General features: G+C 41.0%; 1 protein-coding gene across 1 annotated transcript; it reads left to right on the top strand.

Moving 5' to 3' along the window:
• Positions 1-1,079: 1,079 nt before the first annotated feature.
• Positions 1,080-15,423, top strand: BNIP3 (BCL2 interacting protein 3). The gene is made up of 6 exons (XM_039481783.1): positions 1,080-1,507; positions 7,938-8,115; positions 9,308-9,392; positions 12,563-12,669; positions 12,775-12,924; positions 14,989-15,423. The coding sequence occupies exons 1-6, from the start codon at positions 1,462-1,464 to the stop codon at positions 15,038-15,040; spliced, it is 618 nt and encodes a 205-aa protein (XP_039337717.1). The 5' UTR covers positions 1,080-1,461; the 3' UTR covers positions 15,041-15,423.
• The last annotated feature ends 1,470 nt before the right edge of the window (positions 15,424-16,893 follow it).

The following is a 16,893-nucleotide window of genomic DNA, read 5'->3' as shown; positions in this document are numbered from 1 at the left end:
CTGGAGGCAGAGGGGAGCTGGAGCTGTCCAGAGCTGGGTATAGTGAGCAGCTGGGAAGAGCGAGGGGGACCCTGGCCAGCGGGCCCAGTGCAGGGAGACGCCCCCAGCCAAGAGGCCTTGCAGGCCAGACTTGGAGGGGGATCGTAACCCTGACAGGGCGGGGGCGACACTGGGAAGAAGGGTCCTGCCACCCAGAGCCTGAAGGTGTGTGGCCACCGCCAGAGCAAGTGTCTGACCTGCAGCATCCCTGCAGCACAGCCAGGGCCTGAGAAAGGCGGCCTGGGACTTGTGAGGAACAGATTGAACTTCCCTTACATTCCAGAGATGCTGGGTGTGATGAACCTGTGCCACGGAGCAGGGTTATGTGTTTTCCTTTAACTTTTCCCATGTTTTCCTTTTTTTTTTTAAATTGATTGCTGTTTAATAAATTGTGTTTGCTTTGAACTGTATGTAGTTCTCAGTGGGTCAGGGAAGTGTCCAGTGCAGCGAGAGCATCCCGGAGTGGGGACACCCTATCCCCTGCCCTAAGTGACCACAAAAAGGATGGGGGTTGAGCCCCTAGGAATCTTGGGCCCAGCCTTGTTGGGGTTACACAGGAGAGTGGAAGGGAACCCCTCGAGGTCAGGCAGGCTTCTGGGTAAAGGGAGTGAGAGCGAGGACTCAGATCATTTCGCCAGCCCACTTCACTGGGGTAGTGTATAAGCCAGGAAAGTTCCCTACGATAGCGGGACCATTCCCCCGCTTACACATAGCAAGTGGAGGAATGAATAAGTGATCCAGACATTAGTGCTAGAACATGAGGTCATGCATGTATGCCTAGAAATCAATGCACATTAGTGTGCTAGGAACCGAGCATTTTGACCTTCCCCATTTCCCATCCAATCTGAAATGAGGCCAGCTGCACTTAAGTGTCCAATGCAAAGTCAAACTAGTCATTGTTTACCATATTTTTAGCCAATCAGGAGGCGAGGCGAGGCGAGGCCGGGGGAGGGGGGGTGTTAAACTCTGGGGCTGCATAACGGCTTAGTAACAGCGTTCCCCCAGATTGCAGAGGAGATCGGGCGCCACTAGGACCCAGAGGACAGCGACTGCTCGAATCGAGCAATACCTGCAGCTGCTGTTGCTTGCTCGTGGCGTCCAGGTTTTGCGTTTCGTTCCCAGCAGCTCCCGAGCTGGCCGGGCAGCCAGCGCACCAGCCAGCGTTACAGGAGCAAAGGGGGAGGAATGTGATGACAACCAATCAGGGTGGCCCGTTCCCTCGAGACGTCATAATCACAAACAAAGCCCCGAACCTGCGGCAGCGGCAATAACAATAACAGACTGGGTCAGCTGCTGGCCAGTCGGCTGAGCGTACGTGGCCGCGGTCAGCAGCAGCTGCTCCCGCCAGCAGCGTCGGGAGAGAGCGGGCAGCGAGGGCAGGCTGAGAATAGCAACGCTCCTGCCTACAAGAAACCGGAGACAATGTCGCAGGGCGAGGGACTCAGCCTCCAAGAGGAGAATTTGCATGGTAAGAGCCAGCCCTTCCCCCCTTTCCTAGCAATGCCCGGGCCCCCTAGTTCGCAGGCCTTGCTGGGGAAAGCCCCATCAGCCTGCTCTCACCTAAGGACTTGCTGCACCGAACGGGGGCTGGTTTAGACCCAGGTTCCCTTTGTTTCTGGCATGTGACGTCTTCCCAAGTCAAGGTCTGCCGTTACGCTCAGTAATAATCATGCAGTAAACATGAAACTTGACAAGCCAGGGGGAAATGTCAGCACTTGCAAATGGTGATCAGTACTGCATGCGCAGGGAATAGACAGGCAGGGCTGTTCTTAACGCCACAAATCAGTGTGTGAGTGGGTGTGGGCTTATTGTAACTTGCCTAGATACAGGGTTAATGTGAGCAATTTAAAAATCACAAAGTCAGTGCGGGATCTCGTTACACGCACCGCCTTCCTCCCCACTCCCCCAGCAGTGAGGTTGCCATTAGCAGCAATCCAGTTATGGTAACATAGCAGGTACAGTTATGGCTGCATGGATGGCTAGCTGTGTGTTTAAGAAAGAAAAACACATTCTTGCCATCTCCCTGATACAATTCAAGTTCCTTAGATTGAGAATCCATAGGGCAGGAAAGGTGGCTTTGAGTCTATTTGGAAGTACCTAACACTGATTTTCTACTGGAAATTAATAATAATCTATCATTTAACATTTTTTAAGTTCAAATTTACCTATTCTAGTTTTGACATCTCCACCCCTTGCAGTAAACTATAATATTTTGACTGAATATACATTTGTTTCAAAACACGTAGGCAGCATGGAAATGGAACAAAGTGAGTTAGGATTATAATATGCATGTTTTACTGAGCGTGAAAAAGGAAGTGAAATCACAGCATGTATTTGCCATACTTAAAAAATATGGAAATCAGTTTGCGGAAAATATGAAATAAATCCTCCCTTATTCACCTCAAATTGGAGAAAGTGCGTATTTCCTGTATATATGGGAGTTTTGGAAATAAAGATAAAAAATCTACTTTACATTCCCACTCTTCTCTGAGATTTCGCTTTGTGCCAATGTGACAGAGAGAGCAATTTAGTGTACTTGATTGCCCAGGGTATATATGCCAGTTTAGGAGTTTTGCACGTAGCAAAACCACAGGAGGGTGTTTCATAACTCTCAGAGCCTTGGAAGGGTTTTGTTGTTGGTGGTGGTGTGGTTTTTTTGTTTTTAAAGAGACTCAGATGGTCTTATTTCTCTATCACTGATACATGCAGATAGGACACACATTGCATAAAGGGACTTTGCCTGGTATGTCTCTTATCCTTTGTGTGGTTGGAAAGGTAATGATGTTAAACACTATATGCAAACATTTATATGGGTGCCACATCTAGAATGGGACACTAAGACAAGTTTGCCTGATAAACCCATACTTACATCTGGGATATAAATATCAGATTTTTTGGGAAATAAGATTCCATTTTATGTATCATGAGTAATTTTATAGCAGTTCTGGCAGGAGATTCTTAGAAAGAGAGAGCTGTTTCTCCACCCGGAAAGTCAAGGCTGGCTCAGTGTGTAGGTGACAATAGAGATGAAAGAAATTCTGAATAGCATGAAAGAATGGAACACATTCAAAAAGCACTGAAATCTCAATCACACACAGCTTCACCGCCAAGGATAGATCCTCAAGAGAGACGGGCTCCCTGGTAAAGTATAGAATATGTTATTTGCAAACCAAAATGTACTAAATCAGAGTTAAGAGATTGTGCATTCAAATAGGCTCCAGTGTTATTGCACATCTTCCTTGTATATGATATGTTGGAAATGCAAAGGAATTTGTTGGGGAGGTGGTAAGACTGTGATTGAGTATTAAGGCATGTGAAGGACAGTTGCTTTAAAGGGGGTTTTTACTGATATATTTGTGATATACAGCAAGAGACTTCTACTCTGTACAAATTGAATCGTGCCTGTTCTCTGAGCAATTTGTCATTTCAGACATGAGAATTTTGTGCAAATGTTCTGTGGCACTGACTAATTTTGAAAGTACTGTATCGTACTAAAGATATTCACAAATCCAATACTATCCTACGAGTTACTCCATCCATGCCTTTTCTCATGCTGGTCCCTATTTTTTGCATAATCCTGCCTGGTCCAGTGAATCAGTTAACCTTATTTTTTTCCTTCAGAGCCCTCCCACCCCATGACTCATTCCATTCAGGTTGCCTTCCAGCCCCCACCTTCTTATCTGTTTACGTTCCTGTTCTTTATAAAAAACATACGCCTTCAGTATCTAATCACTATTGCAACAGCTGATTTATAGTAAATCTAGCTATAGCCCCAATCACCAGAATATACAATGTAAAAACAAACAAACATGATGTATATGTAATGTGTGTTTAGCTCATGATCTTTTAAAGTCAATCTTGTCCTCTCCATATTCTCTCATACATGCTGTGTTATGTCTGAATTGTGTGTTAAGCCAGAGACTGTCTTTAGTTTCCTGTGTGAAGCAGTTTTAAATGTCTGTGGAACTGTATAAATAGGAAATGATCATTAATAATGGGTTTGAGAACTGGGATTTTGACATTTTACCAGCACTAGGCATTATCAGAGGTTCTCTCTGTACAGCACATACAAATCAGGTCCAGGTCTCTTGCATCATAAGAACATAGTTTGATTTTGTTCAAAGAGTAAAAGATGGAACTGTGATTTAACTCAGTTGCAACTGGAGGCTCCTGACACTTGCATCTGTAGTGTAGATGGACCCTTAAAGGCTGCAGAAATAAAACAGTGCTTAGGTGTTAGCATAGCATGCTAATAGAACAAACAGAGTATTACTTAAGTATCAGAGGGGTAGCCGTGTTAGTCTGGATCTGTAAAAAGCGACAGAGTGTCCTGTGACACCTTAAAGACTAACCAATACATCTGCTAGTCTTTAAGGTGTCAGAGCATTACTTGTAATTTCCACTTGTTTAAGATGGCCTAATATAACCATTTACTCTAATCCCATATTATTGTGGATTCTAATTCAGTACGAATACAGAATACTTTAAAGTCTAAAATCAGTCCTGAGAGCACTTAATCACTGTTTATCTTGTCTTAATTTGAATAAGTATTCTGACATTGCTAGAACTCAGAAACAATGAGTAGCCATTTGCAACAGAGATAAAATGCTGAGTAATTACTGTGATTAAAAGACATAAGGTTACCTGTTCAGACATTAACATAGTATTAAGATAACATTTTTCAAATTCAAAGCACTTTAAACATTATTTAAAATAATCAGATAATAATTCTATAAAAAGATCATCTCCAGATTCACAATAGTAAAGCATGTTAAATTATTTTGGTATAAAGCTGACAGCATGTAAGGTAGTAATCAGTACACTGCATGTATGTACAAAAGCTACCTCTATATTTCTGGTGTGGTTTGGACAAGAGTTTGATTCATATGTATCTGGCATGCTAGCAAAATAAAATATTTGGCTTATAATTATTTAAAAGTCAACATATGGTACTTTCACCAACAGGATTGCAGTATGCAAATATAGTCTGTACTGTATGACAGTTAGCTGAGTTATGTGATACCACCAATGCACCATCCAGTGACAAGCTAATTTTTTTCCTGTAAAGGTGTATACAACAGACAGGCATAGTTTCAATTTAATTTCTTTCATATCCTACACCTAGTAAATGGAGGAGCAGAAGGTGAGCGAGGGCTGGAAAGAGGCATTTGGAGCAAGGCAGGGCAGGATGGGAGCCAGATGGTAGGCTCAAAACTGCTGAAGGTGCAAAAGCGAGGGCCACAGTCAGGCCACATCTACTTAAACATCCACACTGATGACTCTTCTGAGCCTGTTCAGGATTTCTACCACAACAGAACAGAAGGACAAAGAAAAGTTTTTATATAGACAATCAGACAGATGAAAAGGTAGGAAGGCAAGAGGTGGTGGTGAAGTAAAGTGTTTTTCCCCAACTTTGTTATCCCAAGTTATTTTCATGCAAAGGATCATATGGAGTTCAGATTTTAGAGGAAGGTTATTAAATTGTCCATTTAGTCAACCACAACACAAATTGGCTTGATTGGATTCCTGTTCTTATCTCATGAACATTCTGTGCACTCAGAACATAGCCAGCAAGAATCCTCTCTGTCCTGTCGCTCTGATTACATTTCATACTTCACAAATCTCTGTATTGGCTCCATTCTTTCTGCATTCTATTAAAGCTACTGCATTATTTATTTTGATTTCATTTCTTTGTGTATGCCATGCTCCGTACACTCTGCTCAAGCCTCTCTCTTAACTGTTCCTTTTCCTAGTCCTGATTTATTGGCTTCTTTTAAATCTCTTGTAAGAATGGTCCCTCCAGTTAATACATGCCAGTACCCTCCCCTTTCCACATTCTCTCATTAAAAGTCGCACCTATTATTTTCACCAAAATGCAAATACTGTCATCTTTTACCTAATTGTACTGTACCTGGAATGCCTTTAGCTCAGTGGTTCTCAAGCTTTTTTCCCCTGCGGACCACTTGAAAATTGCCGCATGTCTCAGTGGACCACTTAATGGTCTTTCCAAATGTTGTTTGTACTGTTAGCTAAGTATTGTAAAGCGCTTTGGATAAAAGTGCAATATAAAAAAAACCAAACTTTTTTTTATTTTACAAATAAAAGCACACAACTCATATTTTAATATCAGTAATGCAATGGAGGTTCCCTCTCTCCCTCACCGCGGCAGCCCCCAAGCTGGGGCTGGGAAGGAGGGCCGTCTCTGCCCGGCAGCCACAGCCCTGGAGCTGGGGAAGGTTGCGTCTTTCTTTGGCAGCCACACATCCCAAATTTCCCCAACCCCCTGCCCCCTCCCACCTTCCCCACTATTCCCCCTCAAAGCCACCACCTCACCTTACATGTGTTTTCTCCGGTGTCCTGTCACTTAATTAGTGGAGTCATGCCTGCGCAGCTCCACTAATTAAAGGGGTGGCCCTTTATTTCTCTTGTGTGCGGCCACCCAGGCGCACACCTTAGAGGGGACTAGCCACAAACCACCTGAATGGAGTTTGAGGACCACTGGTGGTCCACGGACCAGTTTGAGAACCTCGACTTTAGACTATAAACTGTTCAGGGTAGGGATACTATTATGTCAATATTTTCTATTGTAAAACTTTGTGTACATGAAAATTTTATATAAATAAGCTCCATTGATTTTTTTTGTGTATATATGTATTTAAGTGTTATCCACTTAGCTGATTTTATAAATGAAGAACCAACTCTAGGTCCTTTGAAATACTGGTGGTGCTTTTAACATAGAAGTTAGTTGTCACTGAACACATTTTGATAAGACACATAAACATGTCACTGTCAGCTGATCTTACATATATTTTAGGACATACTAGCTGATCTAGCAATTGCCAAACATCCTATATTGCCCAACAGTGATGCTTTAAAATGTGCTTAATGAAGAAGTTAAACAACAAGCCCTTTTTTTTATGGAGTTATGATCCTAGAACATTGAATAAATTAACAGTGAGAACACTGGCAGAGGAAGTCAATCCTCGAGATTAGAATCCATATTTTTCAACTGCATTGAGCCATTAAGATGTAAACAGTGGCCTATTTCACTGAATTTAAAATAAAAGGTTCTGTAGCTGAGTATCGATACAGACACTTTGTACTTTCATGTGTTTCCTGTGAATCAGAAGAACTGCATGACATATTAGCTTTCTAAGAAAAGCATCTAAGCATTTTGGTAGCCATTCTTCCCCAGGTCATTAGCTGGAATACTAAAGGCATCGAGCCAGTACTTTCTGGTACATTTTACATCACACTGAAGAGTCACCCATGGTGGAGGTCTGACATTCGAGCTCTTGCAGCAACTTTTACACAGAGTCACTTGTCCACAAGTGTGCAGTTGCTATAAAACAAACCATATTACACAAATGTCTGAGGGGGGGCCTACTCTAAAGCCCATTAAACTCAATTCAGAGACTCCCGTTGACTTTAATGGGCTTTAGATCGAACCCTTAACAGACAAAAAAGTGGAATAAAAAGAACAAACAATATGAACAGTATCAATATAAGCAGCAAAGAGTCCTGTGGCACCTTATAGACTTATAGTCTGTTAGTCTATAAGGTGCCACAGGACTCTTTGCTGCTTTTACAGATCCAGACCAACACAGCTACCCCTCTGATACTTAGTATCAGTATATTTACCCTGGGGGATGAAGGTCTTCAGACAACTATTTTGGAAGTAACAAAGGGTTACAACTTTTGCCCTTTTGAAAGTCTTGTTAGAATAGAGTTTTACCAGCAATAACCCATGTGTACCAGCTGTAGTCACGTTGTAGAAGGCAGGAGTGAGGTTATCAGACCTAACTTGAAAATGTTAAGTGGGTGTTAGTCTGTTCTTCAACTTTCAATATTTGTCTTTGTGGCTTTTTCCTGTTTTGTTTTTAAATTGTGCCAAGCAGGTTCCTGGGTGGAGCTGCACTTCAGCAGCAATGGCAATGGCAACCCTGTCCAGCCAACAAGCCAAGAGCAAGTACCAGACTCTATTTCTATTTACAATGGTGATATGGAGAAAATACTCCTAGATGCCCAGCATGAATCCGGGAGAAGCAGTTCAAGAGAGAGCTCACGCTGTGATAGGTAGCTATAAATACATTATTACAAACACAGAAGTGCTTACTACAGTGCAGTTTTCCTTGTGTGTGTTTGTGTGTAAATGCACACACACACAATGTGTGTGTGTGATTATTTATATAAACACACATTTATATCTGTATAAAAAATAACTTTTTTATTTTTTAATATAGCTAAAAATAGGAACACTGTTTCTGAAGCAGCCCATCCTGAAACCATAAAGAAATTATAAGGGAAACAGCCATGGAAAATTTTAATCACACATTGTAAATGGGTCTTTTCAAACTTTTTGACATGCTGTGACTTTGTAGGGGAAGCGTATCAGCATGAGCTGCACTTTGCGCAGATATACTGCTAAATCACTGGCAACATTCCTGCTCTAATAAAAGAAAAACTGATGTTTTAACAACCTGGGCTTGCACATGGTGGCTGCCATCCTAAGACTGTATGATCAGTCTGTGCGGAAACAATGCCAATGCCATTCTTAGGGTGTAAGGTGTTACTTTATTAGCTTTATGGAAAAGTAATGGTAAAAAAGGGATGATAAAAACAAAACGTGTGCTTGTGACCTTAGGTAATTGCTAAAATGATATTTTAGCTTATATCTAATTTATGGACCATAGAGCTTTCTAGTAGCAGCATTAAAAACAATTTCCATAAGAGGCAGCTCTCGTAAATTGACTAATTTCATTGGGGCTGTGACAGTTTACACCAGTGGAGGATCTGCACTATAAAGTTTAATTTGATTGAAGGAACTGGAAGGCTAATGGAATGGGCAAGGGGATGTGGGAGCTCCCATTTCTAGGTAGCTGGTTTGAATAAGGCCAAAAGCTATTATCATCTATCTGCTGTTCTTCAGTGATAGTTATGAACTAAGTTGTGGGGGAAGTCCAGTAACCCTGTAAACAGATGTCCACATGTGCAAAAGGTTATACCACGCATTAAACTGGCTTCCTTCTTGGCGGATATAGTCAAATGAGCATGGAGGATGGGTTATGCTGCAACCCTACAGGTAGTTCCATTAGGTCAGGGTTGCAGTGGAGAAGCCTATGCTCTTGCTGCCTATGCTGTAACTGTCCAGTAGAAGAAACTGCAGCTGCTCCAACAAAGTTTGTTTGCAAACTTTTAGTTCCATATATAGAGAATATCAGCATGAAGAATTTAATGAGATTTTTTCCTCTTTTTGCTGTTTACAAAGCCCTCCTCGTTCCCAGACACCTCAGGACATTAACAGAGCTTCTGAAGTGGAGACTCAGAGCAGTGGAGAAAAGAATAGCTCTCAGGTAAAAGCCGAATCACCTCTCCTTTGAGAACGTGTTTGACTATCACAGTTCCAAGACTAGCCTAAGAAAACATACATAGAAAGGATGAGACTGATCCTGCAAAGATTAAACAACTGAGTAACTTTAATCCTGAGAGTAAAAGGGATTTCTCTCTGGAGAAAAGATACTTATTTAAAGGTGGGCCTACGCATAAAACAGCCACAGCTGGCCAGTATCGGCTAACTCGGGCTCCTGGGTCCCTGAGCCCAGCCATCTGTGCAGCAATTTTATAGCTCTGCATTCTGAGCCAGCTGACCCGGGCCAGCTGCAGGTGTTTTACTGCAGTGTATTACCCCAACTAAGCATTACCCTAAGTTTTCGCAGGATCGGGCCCCATTGTTTGGACAGTTCTAAGCCACTGAGTTGCAGAGTCACTTTTTTTGAAAACATGAGCTGGAACTTTCAAAGGGCCTAAGGGAGTCAGGTGCTCAATTATATTTTAATGGCAGTTTAGTGCCTGACTCCCTTAGGCCTCTTTGAAAATCCCATACATGTAGGTCAAAATGTTCATCGTCTGAATTTACAGTAGTGATTAGGAAGGATGGTTCACTAAATAGGCTACAGGATTGGGACTCAGGAGACCTGGGTTTGATTCCCAGCACAGCCACCTACATCATGTGTGACCTTGCCCAAGGTCATACAATCTACTCATGGTCTCTATTGCCCATCTGTAAAATGGGGGTAACACTGCCCTACCTCACAGGGGTCTTAGAAGAATAAAAGCCATTAAAGATTGTGAGGTACTCAAATATTACAAAAATAGGGTCAGTAGATATACAATTAATATTGAAATTTCCTCCTCCTGACATGACTGTCACCCCTTTGCGTTGCTCAGGCTTACGCCAGCAGGTGTGTGTTGGGAATCATTATAAGACAGAAAATATCATATTGCCTCTATATAAGTCCATGGTATGCCCACATCTTGAATACTGCATGCAGATGTGATCGTCCCATCTCAAAAAAGATACACTGGAATTAGGAAAGGTTAAAAAAAGGGCAACAAAAATGGTTAGGGGTATGGAACAGCTTCCATATGAGCGGAGATTAATAAGACTAGGACTTTTCAGCTTGGGAAAGAGACAACTAAGAAGGGATATGATAGGTCTATAAAATCATGACTGGTGTGGAAAAAGTAAATAAAGAAGTGTTGTTTACTCCTCATAACATAAGAGGTAGGGGTCATCAAATGAAAATAATAGGCAGCAGGTTTAAAACAAGCAAAAGGAAGTATTTCTTAACACAGCACCCAGTCAGCCTGTGGAACTTCTTACCAGAAGATGTTGTGAAAGCCAAAAAAATAACTAGATAAATTCATGAAGGATAGGTCCATCAATGGCTATTAGCCAAGATGGACAGAGAGTATCCCTAGCCTCTGTTTTCCAGAAGCTGTGAATGGGTGACAGGGAATGGATCACTTGACGATAACCTGTTCTCTTCATTCCCTCAGGGTACCTGGCATTGGCCACTGTCAGAAGCCAGGATACTGGGCTAGGTGGACCTTTGGTCTGACCCCGTATGGCCATTCTTATGTTATGCTGTTGGTTTTATTTTTAAATAATGTGCTGCAATGAGCGTATCATGAATTTAAAAGTAGTAACTTCAGGCCTAACAAAACCTTCATTTTGTCTGTCAGAAATTATAGCTTCAAAAGGTAAATTTTAAAAGCAATGATCTGGTATTTAGCCATATGATCCCTATTCACTGTAATAACTGGGGTTGAGCAGGTATATTTCTACATGATACTTAGATAATTTACCCTTAATATTTTGTGTGTTAAATATATTAAAACATTTTTATACATTACTTTTTAAATACTTGTGAAGACTGCTGACAACCAATACAGCTGCTTTTTTCCTGCAGTCCCCTGCCTCATTTACTACACACCTTCCAACTTCTGCAACATACAAGGCAGGGATCCTACAGACAATAGCCACCTTCTCTATTCAGCCCTGATTAATCTTCAAAGCAAGTCCACCCTATGTACTGAATGAAGTGGGGCTCCTATGGAAAAATTAGAATGGGACATGTAATTAAAAGGTTGTATCATAATGCATGTGCACAAGGGGACCAAATTAAGATTTCAGAGGCAACCTTTAAGTTTCTGAGCACTCAAAAGTTAGGAAGTAAACAGGTATTTCTTAACTTTTGAGTGCTTGATTTTGTAACCTTTATAATGTGGTGGTGTTTTTTTTTTTTTAACATAGTGATGTGAGTGTTTGTGTGTGGCTGCTTATGTTTTTAAAAAAGCAAACTGAAAACACAAGCCTTCCATTATGTGGCATTATATTGAAACCCACATGGGTCATCAACAGGCTTGGAACCTGTAGATCCAGCACACAGACTTCTGCCAATTGAGCTAAGGGAGTAACTGATAGCAGGTTCTCATCCTCTATATGGAGTATCACTAGAGGAAGATGAGAGGTTTTGCCTGGGATTTCAGTTATTTGCTGACAGCTGTGGAATGGTGAGACTGAGAATCTTGGGTTCCCTCTGGAGCGGAGCGCACGCTGGTGCTCATGGACACTTCTGCTATTCCCCCCAAGTCTGACACCTTCTAAACCATCCACCTCCAGCCAGTCTCTCTGTCAGAGTCTTGTCTCTTCCCCATCCCTGGCTCCTCATCGCAGTCCCAGTCTCTGTTCCTCAGGTTTCTCAATGCCCATTTTCACAGGGATGGCCAAAGCCACATCCCTGATACAAAGGCCACCCTTTGCCAAATATCACGTCCCTGTGCCAAAGCATGGAGTCAGGAGAGCTTTTCACATTGTTTGTCAGGGGCAAAACACCACATTTATTCCCTAGCCCTGTTCTTGGAAGTGATTGAAACATTTTGACTGAAATTTAAAAAAATAAAATAAAGCAGCCTGAGGTAAACACCCTGCATAGAGGGAAGGCGTTGAACACTGGCTGCAGGAACATTTGGATGCCCCAAATGAAGTGGAGAATTAGCATGGGGGACAGATGAGAGGGCTGCATTGTGGCAGTACAACCCAAAAGGGCTTACGTTGGGCAAAGTCAGAGAGAGTCCCAAGTTCTGTCAGTCAGTCCAGTTTCTATAAGGAGGGTGGTGGTGGTGGTTTGTTTAGTGATAACCATCCAGTGCACTGTTTGATGAAGACTCTTTGTTTTAGTCTGAAGAAGATTTTCTTGAAAGAAGAAAAGAAATAGAAAGGCTCTTGCAGAAAAATTCAGACTGGATATGGGATTGGTCCAGTAGGCCTGAGAACATCCCACCAAAGTGAGTGTCCTCAGCATCCTGCAGTCCTTCAGCTGGGGCTTTTATTTGTATGGGTGGTAAATGTATATTTGCTAACGTGATGTTTGTTTTCCTCTCCTAAATTAGGGAATTTCTCTTTAAACACCCTAAGCGTACTGCATCTCTCAGCATGAGAAACACAAGCATGATGAAGAAAGGAGGCATATTCTCAGCAGAATTTTTAAAGGTTTTTCTCCCATCTCTGCTTCTCTCTCATTTGCTTGCCATAGGGCTAGGGTAAGTTCTTTTATTTAAAAAAAAAAAAGTGTTTCTACTGTAGCTTTCTCTCATCTATTATCTGAATAGTGTCATTCCAACCTGTAGTTCTTCATACGTCTACAATTTAAATGGTACAACTATTTTGCCACACTGACCAGTTATTCAGTAACTAGTATCCACTACTCAGAAGCTATTTTACCACAGAAGCAAAGCAAAACATGGCCAAACGTGATCAGAAATCTTGTTTTGCAAGTATCCTACCTGTTGCTTGTGGCATTGCAGCACGGGTCAGCTTTCCTCGGTGTTTTTCTCACTACTTGAGGATTTACCTAAAAAACTGTCAAAAGCTGAAGTTAGGAATTATACATCAGACATAGCATTCAGTTCTGTTGTCATGACTGGATTTTAACTTTAAAGGGAACAAAGTTACTGGGTTTTATTCTGCATGTTTCGGAAACGTGAGCATCTATAAAAACAATGGGAGGGGTATTTTTCAAATTAGCATTGAGCCAGACCATACTGACCTTCAACCGCACCAGTAGGAAAGGGACTGGAGGAAGAGAATCCCTCAACTCCATCCATTCAGGGGCTGGGGTTTCCCTACCTGTAGAGGATGCTTCAGAGCCCATCCCTAAACCCAGAAGATCCCCATGTATCCCCACAGATGTTAGGGAATCTGTGGGAGGCCAGGCCCATCCACATCAAGGCCCCATGGAGGTTTACTAGGGACTTACCACAACCCTAGATGAGTGAGCTTTGTGGAGAGGATAAAGAATTCTGGATTGTCGTGTTTTTTTTTTCTAGGAATCTCTGTGACGTTAAAGGGGGATGATCTGCTTCCCCCACCAGCCCCACTCTTCCTTTCTCCCTGATCTGCCCAGCCTCTGCCCTTTCACCTCTGTAGGTCCTGGACCTCTGAAAAGGCCTCTGGAAGTTCCAGGGGGCAGGGGAAGGTTTGCCATATGTTGCAGGCCACTGTATTATAAACAAACAAGGGGAAGCTTGCTCATTCCACAGGGCAGCTTGACTTGCTGTGGTCTCATACCAGTATAAATCAGCAGTAGATCCAAGGGGTTCGACCATTGTAAAACTATTGAACATGAGATAAGAATCAGGCTTAATAACTTGCCAGTGCTGTTTACAGTTATCTCATAGGCTTGTTTTCAGTGTTCCTTCCCTGATGGAGAGTCCCTTATTTCCTCTCTGTTCACACACCCAATCCAATTGGTTTGGATCAGACTGCAGATAAGGGAGAACCATCTGAAAGGCACACACTCCTAAGTGTGTGAGGGCACAGATTAGCTATCTTCATATACAAGTCCCAGACCCCAACCACCTAATAAAATAAGTGATTTTAAACAAACCAATCTTTACTTTCCACCAAATCTTAAATATATGTTTAAACTCACTTAAAATAAGTCTACAAAGTTGATTATATAAATAGAAATTTAAAAAAACCTGACTGTTCAAGATTTGATAGAAACACACTGAAGTTTTCCTTTGAAGTACAAACAAGAATACCCTAACATTATATGTACTTAATTAATGACTCACCATAATTTCTCTGACCTTGCAACATTCTAGCTGACTTATGGGTACAGTAGCACAAGATCACAACTTGCAACATCTTCAGGAAGTGCTACCTTTAAATGTGGTCACAATGGTTAATTTTCATAGTGGTCGTTTCTTTCATCTGAGAAAAGCAAACAAATACAGGGAAACATAGAACAATAGTGAAATCATATTGAGGTGAAAAATAAGGAACAAACAAATAATAAAAAGTGATTGATGAAAACACTAAGTCAAATAACTGAGTGGGTGTGTAAACAGCTCAGCTAACACTGAGCACATTATGTTGCCTCTTAATCTGGTGTGAATTATGGGTCAAGAGTACACACGAAATCAGGAGCAACTGAAAGCAAGTGTTTATAACAAACTCTTTTGCAATCTTAACTATAGCAGGTGCTGCGACTGCTTCTCTAAATTACATACTAGTAATCTGATGAGGGAAAAAGCGTTCCTTACATGCTGTACATTCCTTTTAAAATGAAACGCTTATTCACATGTATTCTCTTCCCCAAGGATTTATATCGGAAGACGTCTGACAACCACAACTACAACCAGCACCTTTTAAAGGGAGAATAAAATTTGGTCAGGCTCAAAGCAATGAGAATATCCATCTAGGAGTACAAATGGTGAATGGCAGGAACTTCTGAGCTTGTGATAGCTACATGTCCTTGCTGTTTGTTCTGTAAACATGTTCCTACTTTAGTAGTAGATGGGGGACAAGAAATACTGAAGCCAAGCTATAAAATAATTTTTAGATCAATTTATAAAGCATGTTTCAGATTGATTAATATCTGCTGTAATGCTTGGTAGCATTAAAAACCCCTCAGTGTTAAAAAATAAACTCTTCGCTTTCACGTACTGGTTGTGATGCAGCTAGGAATTCATCTAAACCATTATTTCTTTATATTTCTGAAAAAGTGAGTATTGTCATTATTGAAGTGTGGCCTATATATATATATATATATATATATATATATATATATATATATATATCTCAAGTCATTCTCTCTAAGCATATATATATATGCTCTTAGAGAATCCGGTTTAAGATTTTGATTAGCAGTTTTGCATAGGGGAGACACGAAATGTTAAGACACGTTCTAGATGCTCAGCTGGTACATACAGTGTAGCTTCAGTGGAACTGTGCTGACTTACAGCAGCTCACAATTTGGCCTACAAGAGCCTCAATTAAAATTTGGACCTCAGTGCCTAACGAATGATTTCCTTTTGCAGTGCTCTTTGTTTGTCGCTTAATTAAACTTCCTCTTGTTCTTGCAAAATATCGCTTTAAAACTAAGTATATTTTGATTTGACAAAAAAAAGTACATTTCCATCCTAAATTGGCCTACTTATTTCCATTATAAATCTGAAGGAACAGCATAACTTGCTTACTTATGTATACTAATGGAACTCATTTTGAGTCAGGAATTTTATCTTACCATAATAATGAAAAAGGAGGATTTTATTTTTTGCCAAATTCATAGGAGGTCTTATGTATTTTTTTAATAAAATTTGTGCATTCACAGTTGTTTCCCCTTTTTAAAAAAATGTTTAAAACCAATTTCTGAAAGCTGTTTAAAAGGTAAGGGCTCTCTTTTGGAACATTTCACTGTTTTTTTCATACCTAATTCATCTGTCTTACCACAAATAGCAAAGAAAGGTTTACTTAAAATGATTTCATGATTCATCCTTAGATATGAATAACTCTGAACTATTAACTGAGTAAAAGAAATTCTCAAGTAGAAACAATTGAAAAGCACAGTCTCATTTTACACAGATGATATCTGTACATACAGATTTGACGTTGCTTTGTGATATCATTGTTTAAAAATAAATTTGCTTTGAGCATTGATTTTCTCCTTATCATTTGGCAAACATAGACTTTTATCTTTTATTCTTGGAATGGAACTGAACTGAACATGGCTGTTTACAGCAGCTCCATGACTGTACACAGTGGGCACCTGTGAAATCTCACTATGTTTATGCCCCGTCACCAACAATGTCATCACAGTTATGGGGATAGTTTGCTGCAGCAAAGGCAGGAAGTGGCACTCATCACCTAGCCCCTGATCTTGCAGATAGTGACACGTGTTTATCTTTATACATGAGTAGTCCTTTGGGGATCGGTGAGATTCTACATGTGTATGAAGTTAAGTACGTGCAGGATCAAGACCTGTTTTGTACTGTATTTATTTTTTACATTTTTCAACTGTGGATTTCTAGGATTTCTTTATTTTCAGAATAATCTTTCCCTTCAAACTGTAAGCATTTGAAAATAGATTCGGTTTGAAGCCTAAAAATCCTTATACAATTTTACTCTATATAGCCCCAAATGAGTTTTGCGTTGGCTGACGCCTGCACCCATGCAGAGTTCATTCCATGATTGGGAGCCGGAGTAATGAGGAGTAATAACTGATG

The sequence above is a fragment of the Mauremys reevesii genome, linkage group 7 (genome assembly GCF_016161935.1).
Source record: "Mauremys reevesii isolate NIE-2019 linkage group 7, ASM1616193v1, whole genome shotgun sequence".
NCBI lineage: Eukaryota > Metazoa > Chordata > Testudines > Geoemydidae > Mauremys > Mauremys reevesii.
The sequence above is the reverse complement of the archived record's forward strand: the minus strand, read 5'-3'. Positions and strand labels throughout refer to the sequence as shown.